The 23943-nt window shown below is 45.9% G+C and overlaps 1 protein-coding gene across 1 annotated transcript in view; it reads left to right on the top strand.

The window, feature by feature from the left end:
* LOC138293872 (potassium channel subfamily T member 1-like) overlaps nt 1-23943 on the top strand; it is a 577968-nt gene that overhangs the window by 361780 nt on the left and 192245 nt on the right. Inside the window, exons 16-17 of the mRNA XM_069233172.1 lie at nt 22799-22948; nt 23532-23767. Of these exons, the coding sequence (XP_069089273.1) occupies nt 22799-22948; nt 23532-23767 (386 nt within the window). The remainder of the gene's footprint in view (nt 1-22798; nt 22949-23531; nt 23768-23943) is intronic.

Here is a 23943-nt window from a genome sequence, read left to right as displayed (position 1 = left end):
TTTCAGAATTATCACTACCGAGTGGCATTGCAGGGGCTGCTAAGTATTCATTTACCGCTGCCACATGACTGGAGCTCCCAGACAGTAGTGATGAGTTCCCTTCCTCCACGGGCAGTTAGGCTCAAAGGCTTCTGAATAGGCTAGCCCACCGATCAAATCACCCTCATTCCGTGTGAACCACGAGTTTAAAAAGAGTCGTTCTTTTGCCGGTTCACCCACCTGAAACAAAACGTGCTCAATAATAATTAAATAGAGTGAATGAGTCACCCGGTTTTTCAAAATAATTGAGACTGACAGGTTGTGCCAACTTAGTGAGGCTCAGGCTGCAATCTCGAACCGTTAGTTTCAACCAACCACCCATAGTACACAAAACACTCAACTCATTGGCTCACTAACTGAACCACTTCATTTTACCTCGTAATTATTATTTTTACACTGAGTCTCCACTCCGACCAAGTGTGAGAAGCGTGTGCTGAAGCCTTATTTCGGCCAGGCTGGCATGAACTTGCACGAGTTTGAGGGAGCCTGAGTTGACAACAGGTCAGCAGTCAGAGCAGTTAGGAGGAAACGGGAAATAGATTACTCGTCCTCTCTTCTCTTGCCTCCACTGCTCTTCCTCGTGTGCAATGCAGCCGTACAGTTGGCATATGTGCATGAAGAGACAACTGTGAGAGAACAAGGGCACCAAAGAGCCAATCACTGCATGGTTTCATAATAAAGCTATACAGTGATTGGTCATTCACTCCAACCTTCGACCTGAACCTCCCACCTCCGCACTGACAGCTAGTCCGGCAGGCCAGACCTATTAACTACGTCAGTCAAGACAATCCTAACTCTGATCTCTTAATATTATTTTGCCAGCGCAGCATGAGAGCAGTGCTAAGATTGGCTTGGACAGGCAAGGTTACCCCTCAGAAGGAGACCGGGGGGCTGCAGCTGTGATTCCCCCACGGACTCACTAACTAAGCAGGTTTTGAGCAGCGAGAGGCCTCTAGTGCGCATGCCGGACTGGCCGTAGAAAGGTAGCCATCCAACCGACATGTCCATTTTCAAGAATCAGTCGGAGTGACTGGTGAATCTGAGCATGGACCTGGTTAGTGATGTATGAATGCCTATCAGCCCCTCACACTCTCCTCAGAAATTTCAGTGGCCTGCTGTACAGCTGAAATAAGATGGTGTCCGAAACCACCAGATAAAATTTAATAAATATTTACATTTTAATACAGGGGCTGGAGAACACAATTACGGCCTGGGGGAGCACAAATATAGCGAACAATGCCCCAACTCTCTCAAAGAGGAGCTGTCCCTGACTGTAGGAACCAAATTGCTAAGGCAAGAAAATGCCACCTTTCTAAGAGTGGCATGTCCAGAATTGTAATTTAAAATACTACTTCACCATAAGGTGGGATTTTAAATTAGGATACCGCAGCCACCAGCATAGAAAATGGGTATGGGAAAAGGATGAATTGTAGAGATGCCCATTTCCTTGACCCCTTTACAACCTCAGACAAGGCACAGGGAAACATTACATGCTCCCCCTGCCAGCCACTACTCTCCACTTCTTCCTTCACCCTCCTCACCTTCTCTCTTCACTCAATAATAAAACAGTCCCCAACATCCTTTCACCACAGCACCCTGCACATTTTATGCAAAAGGTGTGCATTAAACCCTGGGGAAAAGGGATACCATACACAATCCCGCCAGGTAAATCCGGGTCCTCACAGTAATTCCCTATTCCATGTGATTTAACTTGAAACTGCCTGATATTAGGTGGGTTGTTACTGCCCGGTATTGATAATTACTGACGCAGAGTTTGACCCACAGCACATTGCAACTTGTAATCGGGCTATGGTGGGCTACATAAAGTGCCTGCGGAAAAAAAAACAGGAATGAAAGGCCTAGGTATCACAACCCTCACATCGACAAATAGACCGGAGGGTTATTCATCACACTTTCAACAAAACACAGTGAATGCAAGATTCTATCATAACTTGCATGTATAGGTTTTCAATATATTTAGTGGGTGCCCTCAGGAATTAAACACAGTGCTCGTGGCAAATTTTAGAGGAAATCGTGCAGAAATGATGGGTTGTGGCTTTCGTTCTTTGGAATAGAGCATTGTCACCTGAGAAATAGCTCGGGCATCTGGCTCCTGTCCTATGGATAGACTGAGAGATAGCTCAGCTATGTAAAAGTTTCAACTCGTAATTTGTGCCTAACCAGAGGCACACCTCTACGACCTAAAACAAATACCGCTATGAACTGTAGGACAGATGTAGGATTTGTTTTAACACATGCCATATGTGTTTTCCTTCAGGATGGTGTTTATGCAGAGGTAGTACATCAATACCCTCCATGTGTAAGCCTGCCTCTTCAAACTAGCGTCAAAAGACTCTGAATGTGGGTATATTACGTTACAAATGCAAAAGCAACGCAAATTTAAAACACTACTTTGTTCACTTCTTGTACCAGTATTACAATGTAAAACTGTTAACCATGTTGTCTACCTCGTTTCTGTCTTGTGGACTCTTTTGTGGCCCAGTCAAGGTTGTCCCTTTCTCTACACAGGCTATGCAAGTTGCTATAATTAGCATAGACATATAGGGACAACCATTGTTTAGAGTATGGCCATTCTTTTCGGAGGAATTGTGGAGAAATTTGCAATGTATGTTGCATTTTATAATTGTCATTGCTCCTACAGGATTTAAAAACGGTTATATGACGGAACACCGAATCTTAAACTACTACTAACCTTAACAACGAGGTTGGAACACCGACCTCGTCTTTACTACTAATGATTTTACCACGAATGCCTTAACAACGATATTTTGTTGTAAAGGCATTCCTGATAAAATCATTAGCAATAGGCACCATTCACCCTACATCCCTCACCCCACCCCCCCAACCCCACCCCAAAACCTAAAACCCCCTGACCCCCAACCCACTCCCCAAAACCAAAAACGCCCCACCCCCCCCACCCCACCCTAAAACCTAAAACCCCCTGACCCCCCACCCACTCCCCAAAACCAAAAACGCCCCACCCCCCAACCCCACCCCAAAACCTAAAACCCCCTGACCCCCCCACCCACTCCCCAAAACCAAAAACGCCCCACCCCCCAACCCCACCTTAAAACCTAAAACCCCCTGACCCCCACCCACTCCCCAAAACCAAAAACGCCCCACCCCCCCAACCCCACCCTAAAACCTAAAACCCCCGACCCCCCACCCCGTCCCCAAAACCAAAAACGCCCCACCCCCCCAACCCCACCCCAAAACCTAAAACCCCCGACCCCCCAACCCCCTCCCCAAAACCAAAAACGCCCCACCCCCCAACCCCACCCCAAAACCTAAAACCCCCTGACCCCCACCCCCTCCCCAAAACCTAAAACCCCCCACTTACCTGATTCGTCACCTTGTCATCTGCGTCGTCCTCCTCAGCCGACTCCCTTGTTTGTACCTTAACCATGCATGTTCGTTGTTCAGGACATGCGTGGTTAAGGCACAAAATAACGAAGTCGTGGTTAAAGAAAGCGTTGTTCCGCTTTCGTTAACCAGGACTTTGTTATAAAAAATTCGGCATAAAGGTTGTTTACCTTTAAAAACAACATTTATATTTTAGTGGATTTTTCCCTTTATGTGCTGGTTTTTCAGAACAAAATTAAAAGCCTGTTTGCTGACAGTTCCTAAAATAATGAGTGCTGGTGTCCAAAGCACTTCTCAGAAGTCTAGCTGATGCTACTAAATGTCAGCATACCAAATACTAAGACTACTTAGTCCTAAATCCACTTCATACTTCTTTAATCTGCAGTTCCTGCCCCTCTATCCCACTCTTGCAGGGTCCTGCTTCCTCCCTTGGTGATGTTTTTTAGTCTTTCTATTTTTCCTTCTTTCCCATTTGTGTGTTTTGCCTGCTCTGGCTCGCGGTCAATGTCTCAGGAGAAAAAATAAGTGACGGTCTCCAAAAATGAGTGGGCCCCATTGGCAACCACGGGTTCTAATCAAACACTGGCTTCTGGTATTTTGATTGATACTATCAAGTGGCACAATTTCTGTTTCTGTTGGAGAGACTTTTTTGCAGAACAATTGCACACAAGCCACATTTTCTATGTGTCCTGGAGCTTGAAGGAATACACGTAGTCTTTACATGTTAGAACTCAATTTGTTGCAAGGTTGTTTCAAGCTAACTACCTTTTTTGTCAGTTCTTTAGGCTGGTGGCTTTCACCATGAATATAATATTGCTCAGTTGTCTCATGTGAGACCTGCTCAAAATGTAGTGCTACCTCAGCTATTTTGCTGATTTAGAATAGTGCACATTCCTGACAGAGTAACAGGTAGTAATATTGCCAGCTGATTGTCACTCATTTATTCAGGAATGGAATAGACTTTAGGCATTGTGCCTGAGACTTGCCAGTCACACATCAAGTTAACTCACTAAGCTCAATGTTCTGAGATCTGCAGATGTGTGCTGCCTCAAACACTCATATATTGCAGTGTCCAGATGAGTAGACTGAAAATATACTTTTTATTACCAGTCAGAGAGGAGTGTTCTAAAGATGACATTTTAAATATTTTATGAGCACATCATTTCACTGAAGCACTTTTTGGAAATTGGTAAAAAGGGTCGTTGTCTTGAAATGGACTGGTTATAAAGTGCTTTGGATTGAAATTCATAGAAGCTACTATTTGGTTCCCCCCTTCATAGATCTCTGCTAAAGGCCTATAAACATTGTCCTATCCACTAAACAGGATTGTTATAATTAGATCAGGTTCCATCCAATATATTTAAAATACACCACTTATCAATCTAATTTCTTGCATTGGCTGTAATGATAGTCCACCTCATTGTTTGAAGTGTTATCCCCACCTCCTTTGGTTGACCTGTTAACCCCCTAAGTCCAGGTCCAATTGTGACCCTGCTCTGCATTGGTTTTCAGTTTTATCTTTTGCTAATGATTTGCCCAATCTCTGGTCCGTTAGAGATTTCACTTTCAAGATGTGGCCTCATAGGAGTAGAGTGCCTAAAAATACCAATTGCATGCATTCTATGACCTATAGTGACCAATGTTAGAACTCCCAGGGCAAAAGAGCCTCTAATTTTACTTGCTGGGTGTTGTATGGGAGCAACAGGGACGGAGGGTGTGGCGGTAAAATGGTAAATGACTTGGCCAGCGCTAGCCATGTCATAGTGCCATAATGCATTTTTTGTTTATTTGCAGGGAGGGGGAAAGAGGCAACATGGAGGTAGCAGGGAAGGAGAGAAACAACATGCACAAAGGTAGAGGCAGGAGAGACAGCAACAACAGACAGTGGGAGGAGCAAGTAACACAGAGGGCAAAGGAACATGGAGTGAAGGGGCAAAGCAACATGGAGGGAGGGAGGCAAAGCAACATGGAGGGAGGGTGGCAAAGCAACATGGACGGTTGGGCCAAAGCAACAGACGATGAGTACAAAAAGGAGCCTCCTGGAAAAGACAAAAAGAAAAAAGTAACACCTAATAAGTAAGTAGTGGAAGGACACAATTACGTGGGCCATGCTCCAAGGGCCAAACAAACAAAAGAAGTGGGGATGAATGTCGAAAGTGGCAACTAGGGAAAAGAAAGTAAATGAGAGTGACAATGAGGTCAGCCAATGGTAAGCGATTGGTGGGCTATAAGCCCCTTTAATAAACAAAACTTCTTGCAGGCATCAGCACGTGCGTTTTCTCAGCGGAGATCTTAAAAGGAAATGAATGACAAACTGGTGGCTTCACACAGACCCCTGTTTATACTTAGTATAAGGTACTCAGCAAAATTCTTGAAATAGATTGCTCCCCAGACTTCATGAGTTGATCAACAATGACCAATCACGTTTTGTCCCGTTACATATTACAATGCCCAATGTAAGAAGGTTAGTACAAATAATAAAATTCCCCTCTGAGGGACTATTCCAGGACTTAGCACTCTCCATAGATATCTAAAAGGCCTTTGACTCTACACATTGGAATTTTCTTTACACAGCCATGGGATGTATGGATTTGGTTTCCAGAAATGGACTCATTTGCTAGATACTAGACTGATGGTCCGCATTAAGACTGGGAAGGTCATGTCTGAAATATGCGCAGTTGGCAGACGGGTGAGGTAAGGTTGCCCACTCTCACTGGTGCTATTTGCTATAGCAGTGGAGTGTCTGGCTGTGGTGATCAGGAAGGGAAACTGTTATCAAGGCCCCCTGATTAATTGGTCACCTTTGTGTGTATCATTATACATGGATGACTATTTACGTTTATGTGGAGAATACTTGGATGTTGCAGGCACCTTTAAGGCTCTTGAGCTCTTTGACAGATTGTAAGGATTAAGGGTGAACTGCAGCAAGTCTAATGCCAGTCTAATGCTCATTTGGTACATGCTCCCAGCGAGGGGAATAAACCCACTCAAAAAGGTAATGAGCTCCGTTGGGAACCGAGTATTCTTAAATATGTGGGGATACTTATTTACTGAACTAAAGCGCAGTTGTTAGAAGGAACTACCAAAGCAGCCCTGGCCAGTTTACAAGAGTCTAACAGATTGTGGCATACTTTTGCTTTCTCTATAATGGGAAGAATAGCCCACTCAAAAATGATGTTACTCCTGTGAATACATTGGACACATGAGCAATTGTTTCACATATACAGTATCTGCACAATATCTACAGCTAGTAAATATCAATCTCTGTCTCTGGTTATATTTTCTCTAGTGGTTATGACATTCGCTTTCTGCATAACCACAGCTATGAATTGATTTCCCTTTAGTTTCATGCACTTCACAATGCAAAAGTTGAATTTGGATTTATTTTCAAGTATTTTTTAACCACCTCCTTGTACAGGGATATTTTTCCATTTTGTCATTCTTCTTTTCTTCAGTCATATGGTGCTAATAATTGCAAAAAGTGGTATAGGGATCTGCTTTCTGATAGTTTTAGGTTGTGAATTTTGATAATGTTATTAAATCTATTGTTTATTAAATCTCCTGCATACATGTAAGAGTGAGCAATGTGCAACTCAGAGTTTTTCTGAGATACAATGTTCACTTTTTTGATCTTTTTAGTAGTACACAGCTTTGGTATATCCAAGCTAGGGTTTGACCTTTTTGAGTACAACAGGCCGTTGCATATTTAAGCAGGCAGGTGGAGGTAGCTCTTGACATTGATTTTTTACTATCCAGTCTACCCTTGTACAGGGTTTCAATCAGCCGTTCGTCTTGTCCATGTGTTAGACCTCTTGGTCTCTGTTTCAAGACAGGCCATGTGGGTAAGTGACATTGCCACAGACCCTTGGTACCTGGTGTGGACCTCCTGACCCCTGCCCACCCCTACAGGGGCCAGAACGGTTGCCGGTACGGGTCACAGAGGCAGTCAATTTCCCTGAGGCCTGTAAACATGACAAAGCTGCTGCCAGAGGGTATAACACACTTTGCTGTAGCAGAGAGCCACCTGCTACCTCGACTGACTGACTGACTAGGGACCAGTTGCAATACACCGCCATGGAGGAAATGCATCCTGGGGGACCCAGCTGCTCTCAGGCGGTGTTCTCACAGAAGGGATCCACCTTACCAGGCTGATGACATCCAAAGCCTGCAGAACCACGTTCTAGATGCTTTGAGGTACAGCAGGCCGGAGAATGGAGCACAGAGCTGGGTATCTCCCCTTAGGAACAGCCAAAACTCTGACTCACTGCCCTGTCCGAGCTTCTTAACCCTGTGAAGTAGGAGAGATCTTGCAGGCCTACATGCCCCCATTCTGGGCACTTTGTGACACAGCAGGCTGAAGAAAGGAGGCCAGGGCTAGGGTCTTCCACCCCAGGGCCGACCTGAAATGTGACCCAGGGCACCATAGGTCTTTGTCGCTTCTACTCAGGAGAAAAACTGTCTTTCTTGTAATTCATGCACACTGAGTGGCAGAGGGGGACATTCAAGCAAATGTGTCTGACCTCCTGGAGCATTGGCTCGGCTCAAAAAGTCAAATGGGGAGGCGTGGTCTGGTCAGTGATGGCGTAGGAAGCACAGTGTTTGTTTTCCAGTGCTCTGTGGGCCCCAGAAGCTACAAAAAGCACTTTCCTCGAGGTGTGAGACCCCACAACTGTGGTCCTCTTGTCCCCAGAACCTTTGTGTACCTGCCAACCCACTGATTTCATTGATGCTCAGTGAGAGGTTCCTGGGCACAAGCTCCTGATTGTGGTGGCACCCACCATCTTTGTTGAACGCAGCGGCTTGCTCGACTTAGCCGCTTGAAGTCAGAGGCCATGGACAGCCAGTGACAGAGGTCTCCCTCAATCAGCTACCCCACCGGCACAGAGACCCCCACGTGTTAAGGGTGGGGGACGGATGCTGCTGCTCTGAGGCCCATCGCTGAACAGACGTCGCCGCCCAGTGGACCCAGGGTGGCGGACCTACTCCTGAGCCTCAGGTCTTATTATATTTTCTGTCCCAAGTGACGGCCCTTGCTGCACTGCGAGAAGCACCTCTGCCCTGGCTCGGCTCCTGAGAGTGCAGCGGGCACTCTCCGGTGAAGCGATCGGGTGGAGAGACCCGAGAGAAGTTGTAGAGTTCTTGCTGAACCATAAAGGAGGAAGGTGAGCAGGGAGTGTGATGCGGCCTTGCTCCTGCAAGGGGTCACTTTGGTGCATGAACAGGGGTGGGACTCCCAATGCATGGAAATTGACCTTACCAGAGCCCTAGTGCTGCTTAACCCATTGATGCTGCCCGACCACCACGGCAGGGCCTCTGTTCTTCCATTAGGTGGCGGGCCAGAATGCGCAGGGGCTTTTCTGGAGGGCCTCCTTGAACTGTGTCACTCACTAGCCCTCAGGACGTGCCTGGAACACCTGCCCTCCCACCTCATTCCCCACTGCACAAACATACCCCCCTATAAGCCTTTTGGCACCTAACCAGACCTCAAAGGGACTTTACACCACACAGTCAAAACTGAAGAATCAGGAGAAGCTCCATTAGGTCTCACTAACTCACAGGACTCTTCTCATCTACAAAGATCTGGATTATCCTGCTCTGCAAGCAGTGCACTTTGCCCTGCCCACAGCTGCTACCCGCCTCTTGGCCTAAGAAACCCTATACTGCTGCATTGTGGGACTCCTGGTGACATCTCATCCCCATTTACCAGACCATCTGCTGGGAAGAGCTCCACTTAGCGCCCCCCGGACAAGTGCCCAAGGGACCAAACAGTGCTGCCATAAGACCCAGGGACAGGTCCGCTCGAGTTGACCCACACAGGCAGGGAGCCAAGTGCAAGGACCCCCACTGAAGCTTCTCTACCCCTGCCCCACAAGCGAGATGGAACCCCACCAGCACTCAGGCTCCAATCAATGTTCTCTGGCCCCCTCTCTGACTAGGGCAACTACATAGTCGGCATTTTTCTCCCTAATTGGACCTCCCCTGAGAACTACCCACTCCCTTGCTGTTGGCTTTGACATCTCTGAGTGAAGGGGATCCCCTGCTTCATCCTTTCACAGCTAATCCTCTTTTGCGGATGAGTGGTTAACCTCCTGGATTGGTACAACCCATCAGGAGACTTGGGCCCTCATTATGACATTGGCGGTAAAAACCGCCTACCGCCGCTGTGACGGCCGCCAAAAGCCCGTCGCCGCAGCTATCATCCGTCTGCCATATTATGACCACAGCCGGATTTCCGCCACAAGAAGGGCGGAAATCTGGGTGTGGCCATTCTGGCAGATGGCAGTAAGGTGGTGCTGCTACCACCAGCAGCGCCACGCCAGTAGACCGCCGCCAGCCATAGTATGACAATTAATACGGCCTGGCGGTATTCTGCTGGCGGGCGCTGCTGGTGATAGCAGCACCCCGTCCTGCCTCCTGCCAGAAGACCCCCTGGATCCATGTAAGTTGGGTCTCGGGGAGGGGAGAGGGGTGGGGGTGTTGTGTGTGTGTGTGGGGGTGTGTGCATGTATGTGTGAATGTGTGTGTGAATGCAGGTGTGTGTTCAGTGTTGATTGCGTGCGTGTATGAATGGAGGTGTGAGTACGTGTATGTATGGAAGTGTGAGTGCATGTATGTATGGAAGTGTGAGTACGTGTATGTATGGAAGTGTGAGTGCGTGTATGTATGGAAATCTGAATGCATGCCTGCGTGTATGTTTTGAAGTGTGTGCGGATGTGTGTGTGAATGGATGAATGCATGCGTGTATGTATGTGTGTGTGTCTGTGTGTGTAAATGGGGGCATGCATGTAGGGGGGCGGGGGGTGCCAGGAGAGGTATGGGGGTGGGGGCCTCATATCAGTGACAGGGAACGAATTCCCTGTCACTGATAGGGCCTACCACCTTGCTGGTAGGCAGGGTCATAATCCTTCCGGCGGCACAATGGTGGCCACCGGCCTGGAGATGGTTATCTCCAGCTCGGTGGCTGCTACCGCCATGACGGTCAGATTGGTACGTTCAGCCAACCTGCCAATGTCATAATGTGGCGGTACATACCGCCAGCCTGTTGGCAGTACTTTAGCCACATTAACGCCGACCGCCGGGGTCACAATGACCCCCTTGGTACCTTTGGATTGCTGGGGCCCATCGACTTCATTGAGATGCCACGCAACATGGTCACAAAAGACAACTCATTAATAACACTATAGTCCAAATCCTCTACTGCAGAAATGAGCGGCAAATCAGAGGAACTTCCTCTCTAAACTACGACTTCTCCTGCCCACGCCATTATAGAAGACTACATGGAGCAATTTCTCAGTGACATTAAGCAGAAGATAATGTCACTCAGGTGTGACTTCATAAGCTGCCTTCATGAACTGCATAGGGACGTGATGGCTGTGCGTGACCAACACCTGCACATCAAGGGGTTGTCACGAGAAGCGGAGGGTAATGACATACTTACTTTCACCAGAAATCTCCTCAAACACTTCGGGGCAAGAAGGAGAGCCAACCCCTCCTGGACAGAGTCCACAGCGTGTCATTTGCACTGAACCACTCCAACACCTCCCTCCCTCCTCCTCAGACATCGTCATATGCGTCCATTTTTTCCACGAAAAGGAACACATCCTCAAGGCAGTTTGGGGAAGAGCGGACATTGTTTTTGGGGGACATACGTTCCAAATTTTTAAAGACCTCTCCCCTCGGATGCTTAAAAAGCGAGAGGACTTTAAACCTGTCACAGCGGCACTTTAAGAAAAAGGAATAAAATACCAATGGGCGCACCCTTTTGGGCTGATCTTTCAGTGGAATGGCAATAAAAAGAAGATCCGCTCACTTCCTGGGGCAAAGCGCCTATTCGGCATACCTGACTTCTCACAGGATGAGGACCCCAAGCTCTCACCATCATCTAGCTCTGGTAAACGGCGCCTGGTCTGGCAAACTGTCTGAGGTGGGCTCTCAGGCTTTGCAAAAGCAGTGGAGGCATCCACCTCTGCAAAAGAAGCCAGCATCGGCCACCTTGGTGGTCTGAAACAAGAAGCCCCTCAATCTGCTCTTGGTGGTCCGTATGCCCTTCTGAACTGGTATTTTCTTTTGCTACTCCCAAACACCATACTGCAGGACCACTAAGAAACTATCTCTTCCTATTGCAGGATCCACGGACCGGAGTCCGAACGGTCCACCTCAGACTATTACTTGCTCTAACCTTGCCCTGTTCTTTCCTTACATGTTGACCTTGCACATTGCTCTGGTAGGTCAGAGCTCCCACATGTTGGGCATGTCGAGGGTGACACCTCGAGGATATCCGGTGGCATGCCCCTCCAGGTCCCAGATCTCCATTTGCAAGTTTGCCCTTTTTCACTCTCACCACTGGAGCATGCGCCTCAAGATGCCACACCTTGACCTTCCATTCCATGTGGCACAATAACACACAAGCCCCGGGTGACCACACCCGATATCTATGAGACCTAATGTAGACTATGACCCCCATTAAACTTCTATCCCTCAATGTTCGAGGATTTAACTCTCCCTATAAAAGGCAACAGGTATGGCGCTATCTACTCCAGCAAAACTCAGATGTAATCTTTTTGCAAGCAACGCATCTACTGCGCAATGACTACCGCCGCATGACACACCCTAAATATCCATGTCAAAAGTGGGCTTATGCACCCACCAAAACAGTGGGACTTGCCATCCTTTTAAAGAGGGGCTTTTTCTAAATTGGTCTAGGCCACTAGAGATCCAGAGTGGAGATTTTTATGACTGACAGAAGAAAGAGGAAAGACCAAACTGACCATACTCAACCTCTATGTCCTCAATCAGCCCCAAAATGCCTATATTTAAAAAAGTCCTTAGAGATCAGCTGCAACACGCAAAAAAAAACTCATTGTAGGTGGTAACCTTCACTTATTTTGGGATCCCGCCCTGGACAGAAATACATCACACCTCCATTGCACAGGAGCCATGTCCGCTTCACTTAAAAAAGAATTCAATGACAGTGGCCTGGTAGATGTCTGGTGTTATCTCCACCCTAATGAAAGGGATTACTTTTTCTGCTCTCATGTACACCTGTCTTATTCACTCATAGATTGTGTGTGTCCCACTTCCTCCTCAGAAACCTAACCTCCACCCAACTCTCCGGCATTTCCATTTCAGACCATGCACTTATAGAGCTTACCTGGGCACCACACTTAGGGAAACCATGCACCCCTCTGTATTGGCGCCTATCCCACTACCTTCTCCATGATCCGGAGGACACTGCGTCTGTCGCAGAGGCCATCTTTTCTTACTTTACACTCAATGCCCTTCCCAGCCTTTCACCCCACATGCTCTGGGGTGGTTTCAAGGCAGTATCCAGGGAGTTATGTCTCCCATCTCCATTGCCAGGGCTCATGAGGCCCATCTGCTTGTGTCTAACCTTACAGGGGAAATTCACTCATTCGAACACACGAACAAACTACATCCCACGGCATGAGCAAAGCAAAAATTGGCAATTTTACATGGACATCTTTGTGCACTCCACACTAATAAGGTGGAGATATCCCTTCTAGTGCTTAAACCGAAATTCTATGAATGTGGGGACAAGGTGGAAACCCTTTTGCCTTGCAGACTTGCATAGCACCAGACTCATTCACATATTGCTAAGGTTTGTACTCAGGGGATAACTGGGCTATCAGAGAACATGACAAGCAGGAAACCTCCAGGGCTTTTTATCAGCACCCATATGCTGCAGGGGGAGGGGACTGCCTTGTCTAAGCTTCCTACCTTTGGGATTGCCTGTGGCAGCCCCTGGCACCTATGATTGCCCAGGACCTAGAGGAACCCTTTAGTATGGATGAGTTGTGCCAGGCTCTTAAAATGCTCCCAAAGGGGAAAACACATGGCCCAGATGGCCTAATACCCACATTCTATCTGGTCTTTTCCCCCAAAGTGCACAACAACCTGCTCACTCTCTTTAATTCCTTCTCCCACTCCACTGACCTTATCCTGACAATGTCTCATGCTGAGATCACCCTTATTCTGAAACCGGGCAAGGACCCTACTCCTTGTCCCTCTTACCGCCGGATAGCCCTTCTGAACACTTACACAAAAATATACACCAAAACGCTGGTGAACTGCCTCATGGGCTCCTGCCCGGCCTAATAAATCCTGACCGGGTGGGCTTTATAAAATGCAAGCAAGGCCTTGATAACCTTGCTGACTTGCACACCTTGTAGAGAAGGCCCATACACATAACATTTCAGCTTTGCTTCTGTCATTGGGCACCAAAAAAGCCTTTGACAAGATGAGCTGGCAATTCCTCAGTGCAATTCTTGTCAAAATAGAGCTAGGCCTCAGTATGGTCAGCAGAATTATGGCTTCCTATACTGTGCCCAAATCAATGATCCAAGATAATGGCCATTGCTCCCACCTCTTCTCCACGTTCAGGGGCGCCAGACAGGGTTATCCTTTTGCCCCTTTTTGTTTGTCCTGGCAGTGGGACCTTTAGCTATCCGTCTTCACCAGGGCCTGGATTTAACAGGCATCCCTTTTGGAGGGCAAGTCCACATGGTTTTACTTTTTGCAGATGATCTTCTGCTGGCTTTGACCAACCTGGATATCTCCAATCCAGCTGTGATCGAACTATTCCATGCCTTTGAAGCCGTCTCCGGCTGCAAAGTTAACATGTCTAAGTCCTAGGTACTCAATCTTAGCATTCAGCTCCCCACACGCTACCAAGACCCCAAGCACTAGCCTTATTCCACTGGGCACCACACTCCATCAGAAATCTTGGCCTTACCAATACTAATGACTACTCCAAATGGACGCAGTTGATTTGGACACCTCTCCGCAATAAAATCCTACAGAACCTCTGCATCAATACAGTTAAAATAAATATACTTTCCCGTCTGCTCTATTATTCCAATCACTCCCCACACCCATCCCATCTGAGGACATACACAAACTCCAAGGGGACTTCCACACATTTATATGGAAAGGGAAACAGCACAAAATCTCACATATGCTGCTTATGCTGCCTAGAAACCAAGGAGGCCTGGCATGACCTAACCTTCAAGACTACTATTGAGTGGTCCATCTCTGATTTAGTTTGGAGTGGGTAGTTTGGGAAAACATTGGGTACATATTCATAGAGTGGTGGCTTGTAGGCCACTATTGGGCCTGGCTTGGCTCTCAAGGCACCTGCAACTGCGGAGTGCCTACATAGCAACCCTAATGCAGGTGATACTGGAAATATTGAACAAGATAGCAGTGAGCAGGAACCTTACAATATTCCCTTCTCCAAATACCCCTGGTGTGCGCAACCCAGACTTTTCACCCACGCTCCTTCCCAGAACATTGAACTCCTTTCAAGACTGGATCAGAGGCGAATGCAGGATACTACAAGATCTCTTCCAGGGAAGCATGATCAAGTCTTTTGAGCAAAGTAAAATAAACTCTTGTCTCTCTGAAACTGCACGTCTACAATATCTTCAATTGTGCCGTTGTGCACAGCACCCTCCCAACGTGAAGGGGGCTACACATGCCGTCACTCATTTTGAAACACTGGTACAAAACAGAGTGCACCCGAGGCCTGGTCTCCAAGACATATGCTGTATTGCAGTAGTCCCCCACAGTCCCAAGCCATCCATACCAGAAACAATGGGAACTCGCTAACACTCAAGGCATCAAAGGAAAAAATGGGAGGACCTGTGGCGATACATACCTAAGACATTTTGCAGCTTCCCTCAACAAAAAACTGCCTACGAGCTCATGACACAATGGTACTACAACCCTGCCTGCTTACGTACCATTCACCTGACAGCATCTTCCGCTTGTTGGAGATGTGGAGCACAGCAAGAAGACTCCCTCCACACATGGTGGGCTTGTCCAAATATCACTATTTTCTGAAAAGACCTTCTCAGACACCTCAAAGACACATTAGGCTACCCCATTCCAAATGATTACCATACAGTTGTTTTGGGGTTACGTGACCCAATGACACACATTGCAATTGGAGATGTACTGCTTTCTTTGGATATTACAGACCCTTTTCCGGGAGGCTGCCCACACAGGCCCACATAAAGGACCTTTTCCCATATCTGCCATTATTTCATTCTGTACCATACTGTCATCACCCACACATTGCACACTGGCATGCACCCCCAGTTATGCCCCTTCCCCCTGTTCCTCCCTGTCCATCCCTTATGTTCACTAGTTGGACACACCACAGCCTTCAACTCGACTACTGTATCTGGGGGGCTAACCACCCCCTAAACTCAGCAGTTATCGGCCGACTCTCCTGCCACACCACTTATTACAAATACCTAGGCCCCTATTTATGAAGAATGGCACACAACTACGCTAATGCAGTTGGGAGTCATTTTTTTAACGCCGGTAAACGCCATTCCTTAAAGCCATCCGTGCGCCATATTATGGCTTGCGTCACAAAAAAAGACGCTAGCTGGTAGAAGATGGCATTAGGGGAAATGGCGCTAGAGGAAATGTCGCTAGTGGGTCAGAAATGACGTTTGACTGGTTAGCAGGAAAATTTCTGCCGCCAATATTTTGGTCTGCCTACCACCCTCACGTCGTTTCTGTGCTGGGAGTCAAATATGGCTCTAGGGGGCTAGCTTCATTTTTAGGACAAGAACGCCTACCTTGCATCTCATAGACGCAAGGTGGGTTGGCACATCCTAAAAATGGCACTAACTTCAATATTTTGATGCTAGATGGGTCTAGAATCAAAATATAAATATGGAGTTATGTTAGCACTGCTTTAGCACCAAAATAAATGGCTTCCATAAATATGGACCCTAGTGTTTGTTACCCATTACTTAACTAATGCACATTTCTGTTTGTTTGTGGTTATCTCATAACTCTGCATCTCTTTTGCTGTAAGTCCCGACCTTCCCAATACTACTCAATGTTGAATGATAATTTGTATTGTGCCCTCTTTTTGTTTAACAACTGAAATTTATCACTTTGTGAAACTTTAATAAACAGAGTGTGAGGAACAAAACCAAAGTCAAATGAGCCTTCATAGGGACTTCCAGGGCAGCCTGGCCACTTGGACGTGACATGCAATCTTATGGATTGAGCGGCCAGATGGCCAGGTTTGAATGATGGCCATCTGATCACTTCACGTCTTTTGAATCAAATTCTGTTCACCGTTGAAGGGGACTAAAGCTCCCTGGTGAAAGTTCACAGAGCCCAAGCGGAACCTCAGGCATGGGACTGTTAGGAAGGGCCTCACGGAGATCTGACCAGGAGCCTAGTGAAAGCATTTTCACCCAGCCAAATAGGGGAAGCCCTACCCAGTGCCTGCAGGAGCCTGTCCAGGCACTTTTTTGGGTCAAAGAGTGAACCTAAGGCTCAGGCTTCCACCCAGGGAAACTGATTTTTATATAGCTGGATCCAAACTGAGGTGGCATGCTCTGCAAAATAATGATGGATTGCCATGATTACCAGTGGCTGAGATTAATTAAAGCATTCAATCCTTCACTTTTTGCATACTTTACTCTCTCAGTGTTGCCCTAGGCACTTTGCAACACAGAGGATCAGATAATGGAGCCCAGGACGAGGTCTTCCACCCCAGGACCAACCAGAGCTCTGACCCAGGCCCCGATCAGACGTTTTTCACCCAACCAAGCAGGGAAGCCATCCCCAGGCCTGCTATACCCCTTCCAGGGCACTTTGTGTCATGGTGGCTCAAAGAATGGAGCCCAGGGACAGAGGCTTCCCACATCCCCCCACTCAGGCCAGTTGTATCTTTGAAATGGGACCCGGCCAAAGCTTCTGCAGCTGGCCAGAAAGGAGAGCCCTCCCTAGGCCTGCAGTACCTTTTCAGGGCACTTTGCGAAATACACCCTGGAGAATAGAGCCCAGGCTGTGGGAATTCTACCTTAGGGCACCCAGACATCTAAGGAAACCATCCCAGTACCTGCAGGACCTATCCTGGGCTCTTTGAGACACAGTGGGCTAGATAATAGAGCCCAGGATTGAGGCTTCTACACCAGGACCAACCAAAGCTCTGACTCAGGCCCTGGTCAGAGCTTTTTCACCCGACCAAGCACAGAAGCCCTCCTGGTGATTACAGAAATCTGTCTCGGGCACTTTGTGAGACAGCACCCCTGCGCACGGATCCCAGGTCACTGGTGTCCTTGCGTTGTCCACCTGAGCACTACATATTCTTGTAATCATGCATACCAAATTACAGATGGGGCATTCAAGAGAATATATCCAACCTCCTTAATCCCTGACTTAGTGTGAAGCTTCAACTGAATGCTCCTGTGAACTTACACAGCAGCTGGGTATTCTGAATGCTGGGTCAAGTGAAAAAAATTAAGGGCCAGATGTATGAAAAGGCCTTTTGCGAATCGGAAATAGCGATTTTTAAGAAATCAATATTTCTGATTTGCAAAATGCAATGTATCATATTTGCGATTCGGTAATAGTGATTTCTTAAAAATCGCAAATTCTATTACCGAATCGCAAATTGCGATACAGCCCCCATTCGCATCTATGGGCCTCTCAGCCCAAATTTGCAAACATTTTGCATGTCCCAAATTGTGAATTCCTAACTGGATTTTGCAATTTTGGGAAATGCAAAGTCCAGGGTGCTGGGGGCGAATGCCCCCCTCTGCTGCACCCCAAAATATTTTTTAACAACATGTAAGGTGCACACATGCCAAAAGGGCGTGTGTGCTTTACATGTAAATTTAAAAAATGCATTTTTTAAATTTGCACATGGTTACCACCAAGTGCAACTTGGTGGTAATAGTGATCCTTAATGCCCAATTTGCATTAAGGAATTACTTCATACATGTGCTTTAGAAATCACAAATAAGGATTCCTTATTTGTGATTTCTTATTTAGAGAGTCGCAATATGCGACTCTCTAAACAGGGTCGCAATTTTAAGGAATCGCTATTTTTGCGATTCCTTAAAATTTCATTCAGAATGCCTTTTGATACATTCTGAAATAGCTTTTTGCATTCGCAAACGCGCATTCGCACCCTTTGCGAATGCAAAAAGCTTTGATACATCTCGCCCTAAGTGCTTTGTTTATTTACTTTAATATAAAATGTCACCAGTGACTTTGGCATGGCATATCTTGCACCACCCATATATGCATGGTAAATGTCTCAGGGGTTATTTCACACATCCCTAATTATAATTTTGCAGAGCCCTATCGAAAATACACAGTTGGTGAAATTTAGATATTCTGTAACCTCCACTTGACTGTTTAAAGGACGTATGCACGATTGATGGTAAACATACAGTGACTGACTTTTTATATAAAGCATTGATTGTGCAGCCCTAGTCTGAGTTGAATCAGCTGCATGATCACTGCGCCTAGGATTTGGGGATACCACTTAACGACCGGGAGTGGGGTACCATTTTAAAATATACCCCTTCTGCTTCTAGGAATTGGAGGTTCAAATTAATTCAGTATTATTACCTACATCGAGTCAGGGGCACGATTTGATCAGTAAGCTTGAGGGGGTGTGACCTTCATCTTTTCCACAGTCATGTTAATTATCATATGAGAAGCAGCGCATGAGGTGGGCTTAAGGACCAATGGAACGGAATGAAGATGCACTTAAAACAGTATTTTGGTAAAATAACCATGTTATAAATCCTTCAAAACAGAAGAGTGTATGTGTGTTTTTCTCTGAGTGAGTATTTAAAAATCCTAGGTGAAATCCAACAGAGACCTTACCATGCCCGACTGAAAGCTCCGGGACCCAACCTTTTACCAGAAAATACATTTCTTGAGGGAGTGTAACATCCCAAACACTGCCCCCTAAGCTATGCCCCTAAAAGGATACATTTCAAGCTTCCTGACACCTGCACAGCATGTCCAAGGTGTAACACAGAGAGAGATGACTTTTATCACATGCTATGGAGGCGATAGCATTTAGGGAAACAGTAGCACACTTCGTTATTGAATCTGTGACTAGGAATATCACCAAAACCCCAGGCACCCGCCTACTCAGCTTTTTTCCAAGGGTTAAAGCGAATGCTGTCATATCTCGATTTTTAGATCTGGGCTAGATTTACATGGAGTTCCCGCAGCGCAGTGCAGCAAGGCGAGATTCTGCGCTGTGTTGTGGAACTCGGAGAGAGCTGAATAGCACCATATTTCCTGAGATATGGAGTTCTTCAGCTCCTTCCTAGTGCTGGTGAACTTGTGACTGCCTAGCAGCAACAAGGGTCGCCCTTGCACCATGATGCAAGAGTGCCAGCATTACGGGCACAGTTGTTTTGTGCAGGAAGGGATACCTTTCTGCATAAAACAATCCTTAGAGGCATATTCCACTTTCTATGTGTGCTGCATCCTACAGCACACATAAAAAGAAAAAGTAATGAGAAGAAACACACATCTCCTCGTTATGCCTTACTGGGCAAAGTGTAGATTTTTAAGCAGCTTTATATTTTTACCAGCTTTAGTAAATCTGGGAATGAACCAAAAGCAATGGGCAGATGTATGGGATTGCCCAGGTTAAACCCATACAACACCTTTCCAACACAAAAGTGACACAGCACCGACACAAAACCTTAGTGAATCTGCCCTTTGGTATTAATATGAACTCATGCACTGCTTTCAATGAGCTGGAAAGCCTCAAATGGAATTGGTCCATGGCACTGAACGGAGAAGCAAAACAGGGTCTGAGGACACAGGAGTATATCTAAGCTTGTGAAACGATATTGCAGGTGTGCCCATCTATAGATATTAAAAGGCAAATCCTTCCCTTTTCTAATGATAACGGGTAATGGTGAACAATTAAGGTATGGGTCACACATTGTTTTAGTATATTTAAATCAAGGCAGGCTCTTACAAACCATTAATTCAGCGTTGCTTGGCATTTTACCCTAATACATATTTACTCGCCCTCTAGGAATTGTACAGAGGGTTTATAAATATACTGAATCTCCAGTAGTTTTAGTGTTGTATTTTAGGAGTTATGCGGGCGAATGTTTCTGTTGACATGACAATTGATGAATCTAAAAAAGTCTAGAACTGTTTCAAGTTATTTTTAGATACCTATAAGCCTTAAGGTACAGCAAGTTAATGGCACTAGTGCTGTGTAGATTATTTCTGGTAGTTTATGCAGTGGCAGCAGCTGCAAAACCGATACCAGAAAACGATCATAAACTTTGTTTTTGTTCATTTTCTGGTAAAGGGGCAGAGCCATGGGGGTGAGGAGCAGTCCCCCTCAGAGCACATGTGTGTTTGGTTGGCCGTCTCGGCACAGGGCTCTCTCCAGTTGCTGGACTGGAGAGAACCTGCACAGGCTCCCAGTCTGCTTGGAAGCGCCCTGGCTGGGCACTCCCAGCCAATCCTGACATTGCTCTGAACAGTGTTAGGATTGGCATAGGGCATGCTGGGAGCCTGTGTCTGCAGCATCCGGCGACGGAGAGGAGTGGCGATGAGGAAAGGTAAGTGTTTTATTAAATTAAATAAATGTTTATTCCCTCCATCCCCCCGCTCGCGGCCCTGCCCCTGTAGAGTCCCGCAAGCCACTACTGAGTTTATGTCAGTACCAAAAACTATTTAAATATATTTAAAAAAATAACATTAAAGATATTAAAAAACCTGTAGCATTCATACAGTAGATGAGACCATTTAACAGAGGAGGTGAAGTTATAGAACAAGGGGTTTTGAAACAATACTGAATACATCCAAATTAATCCACAGTGTTAATACGGTAAAGGTGAGTATCTTACATACAGGATGACGTTTTAGAACAAGTGGTTATGACAGAACATTGGAGCCAATGAAATGAACCTGTACTGTTAATACTGTAGAGGTGAGCATCTTACAGAGAAAGTGACATTTTAGAACAAGGTGTTATGAAATAACATTGGTGCCATTTAACTTAACTGATTCTGTTAATACAGTAGAGATAAGCAGAGTACAGAGGAGGTGACGTTTTAGAACAAAGGGATAAAAAGTAACTTTGGAGTCATTGTAAAGAACCTGCAGTATTAATACCATAGAGATGGGTATCTAACAGAGGGATGTTGAAAGTAACCTGTAGCATTCATACAGTATAAATCGGCATATTACAAAGGGGGTGAAGCTATAGGACAAAGATTTATGAAAGAATATTGGGGATAGTAAAATTTATCTTTAGTATTAGTACAGAGGTGAGCATCTTGTGGACAGGATGAAGTTTTAGAGCAAGGGGTTGTAAAATAACATTGGAGATATTGAAATTAACCTACATTATTCAGGGACAGCTTAAGGATTTTGGGGGCCCTGGGACAAATATATTTTGGGTGGCCCTGTTTGGAACAGCGTTGAATTTGAGATCCAATTTCAGCTCCTTAATTCCCTCTTTGGCCAGGTCACTAACAGTGCACAGACACAGTCCTCCAAATTGTAAATTCATTTATATTGACTATTCAGGGATACAGTTGTGTGTTTTCAATGTTGTAACACAGCTGCAACTCACGTATATTACTGCAAATAATGTATGGGACATCCTCTTATTTGTCATATGTGAGATTCTATTTTGAACTAAAAGAACAATTTTTATGGGTGTTCCATTAAACAAATACACAACATTTCTCTGCAAAATGTCTGTAATAGAATCTTACACATAACCCACATTAAAAATAAATTAAAGGAAAACAGTGTTTAAAACAATCTGTTTAGGAATTATTCAACCTCATCATAGCACAACAGAGCAGGCTCTAGCAGGGTGTGGGGCCCTGAAAGGCTGGGGCCCTGGGCCAGAGCTCACTTTGCCCACGCCTTAAAACGTCTCTGACATTATTAGTACAGTAGAGGTGGGTATCTTACAGAGGGGGTTGAGTTATAGAAGAAGGGGTTATGAAATAACTTTGGAGATACTGACATGATTCTTTAGTATTCATACAGTAGAGGTGAGCATCTTACAGACTTGGTGAAGTGTTAGGGCAAGGGATTATAAAATAACATTGGAGACATTGAAATGAACCATTTCATATTAATACAGTAGAGGTGAGCAATCTTACAGAGGGATTATTGAAATGAACCTGTAGAATTAATGCAATAGAGGCTGGCTTCTTACAGAGGTGGTGACTTTTTAGAACAGAGGTTGTGATATAAGTCTTGCTGGAAAGAGAGGGGGCTCAGAAGTCCCAACAGGAATTTCTTAGTGAATAGAATGCTAAGCAGAGAGAACAACTCTCTAGGCAAGGAAGCAGAATCAGAACCAGATACTATATATAATATGGCCACTGGTGGTCACAGGGAGCAATGGAGGCAGTACAGCAAGAATAATGAAGCTGGTAACATGATGGAATTCAAAGTGCTGCAGTGACCGAGATATTAGCAAATTGGCAGCATGTTTTGCAATCACCATATATGTGCTATTGCTACATTTTAAACCTACTTCAGAGACAGTTTCTTCCTCTCTTTCTCCTAATAGGGAAGGGCCGTCCTCCCCGGAGCAGTGGCAGCGCATCTACAGTCGGTGCTCAGCCAATGAGGTGCATCACATCAAGTTGGGCGAGAGCAAGTTCTTCGGGGAGTACGAGGGCAAGAGCTTCACGTACGCCTCATTCCATGCTCACAAGAAGTAGGTCCACTCCCTCTGTCCAGATCCTTAGACCAGCTCAAGAAGTAGTTCAGCTCACCCTGTCTGTATCATTCCACATGCACAGGAAGTTTTCCATCTCCCTCTACCCTTATTCTTCCACATCCACAATAAAGAGGTCCACTCATCCTGTTGGTATCCTTGTACATGCAATGGACAACTCTATTTACACTATGTACAAAGTATAGACAAACAAAGAAACATACAGAAAAACGTGCTTCAATCTAAGAACTTTCTGTTATGTGATGTGATGTGGTGTGCTGTGGGGGTTCCTGTCATGGGGCCACTGCCATCCTTGTGATTCACCTGTTTATTATCTTATATTAAGACTCCTTGAAGAAGATGATATATTCCTTCTTGCCAGATCTAAAAAAAAAACCTTCCATCAAAACTTGTCTACATCTATTTGAAACTGTGAACTTATGTAACACTTCATTTTGACTCCTTTAAGGTTAAATCCTTGTTCACTCAAAGAATAGCTGTTCTTAAGTGCATGTGTAACTCACACTTGTTTGAACTGAAGAGTTGTAATGTGCCTGCTCTTATCCTGCTCCCTTACACACAGGTATGGTGTGTGCCTGATCGGTGTGTGCCGTGAGGAGAAAAGCAACATCCTGTTGAACCCAGGGCCCTGCCACATCATGGCCACCTCTGACACCTGTTTCTACATACACATTTCCAAAGAGGAGAACTCAGCCTTCGTCTTCAAGCAGCAGGAGCAGATCCACAAGACAGGTCTTCCCAAGTCTGCCTACCATGGCCTGACCCGCCTACCTGTGCACAGCATTATTGCCAGCATGGGTGAGTAATGGGCTGGCACCCTTGGGGAATAGTAATCTGGATGGCATTGACAAATTAATTCTTGCTGCTCCATGCTTTAGATTATTTGCAGGGCAAAGGTATGCACCCAAGTTCTAGCACTGAAACACCTCTTCTCATAGATGGACTCTATCACTGGCCTCCATTTCTCCAATCTC

This window comes from Pleurodeles waltl, chromosome 4_2 (assembly GCF_031143425.1).
Source record: "Pleurodeles waltl isolate 20211129_DDA chromosome 4_2, aPleWal1.hap1.20221129, whole genome shotgun sequence".
NCBI classification, from domain to species: Eukaryota; Metazoa; Chordata; class Amphibia; order Caudata; family Salamandridae; genus Pleurodeles; species Pleurodeles waltl.
Note: the sequence above shows the minus strand (reverse complement) of the source record. Positions and strands in the feature narration are given on the sequence as shown.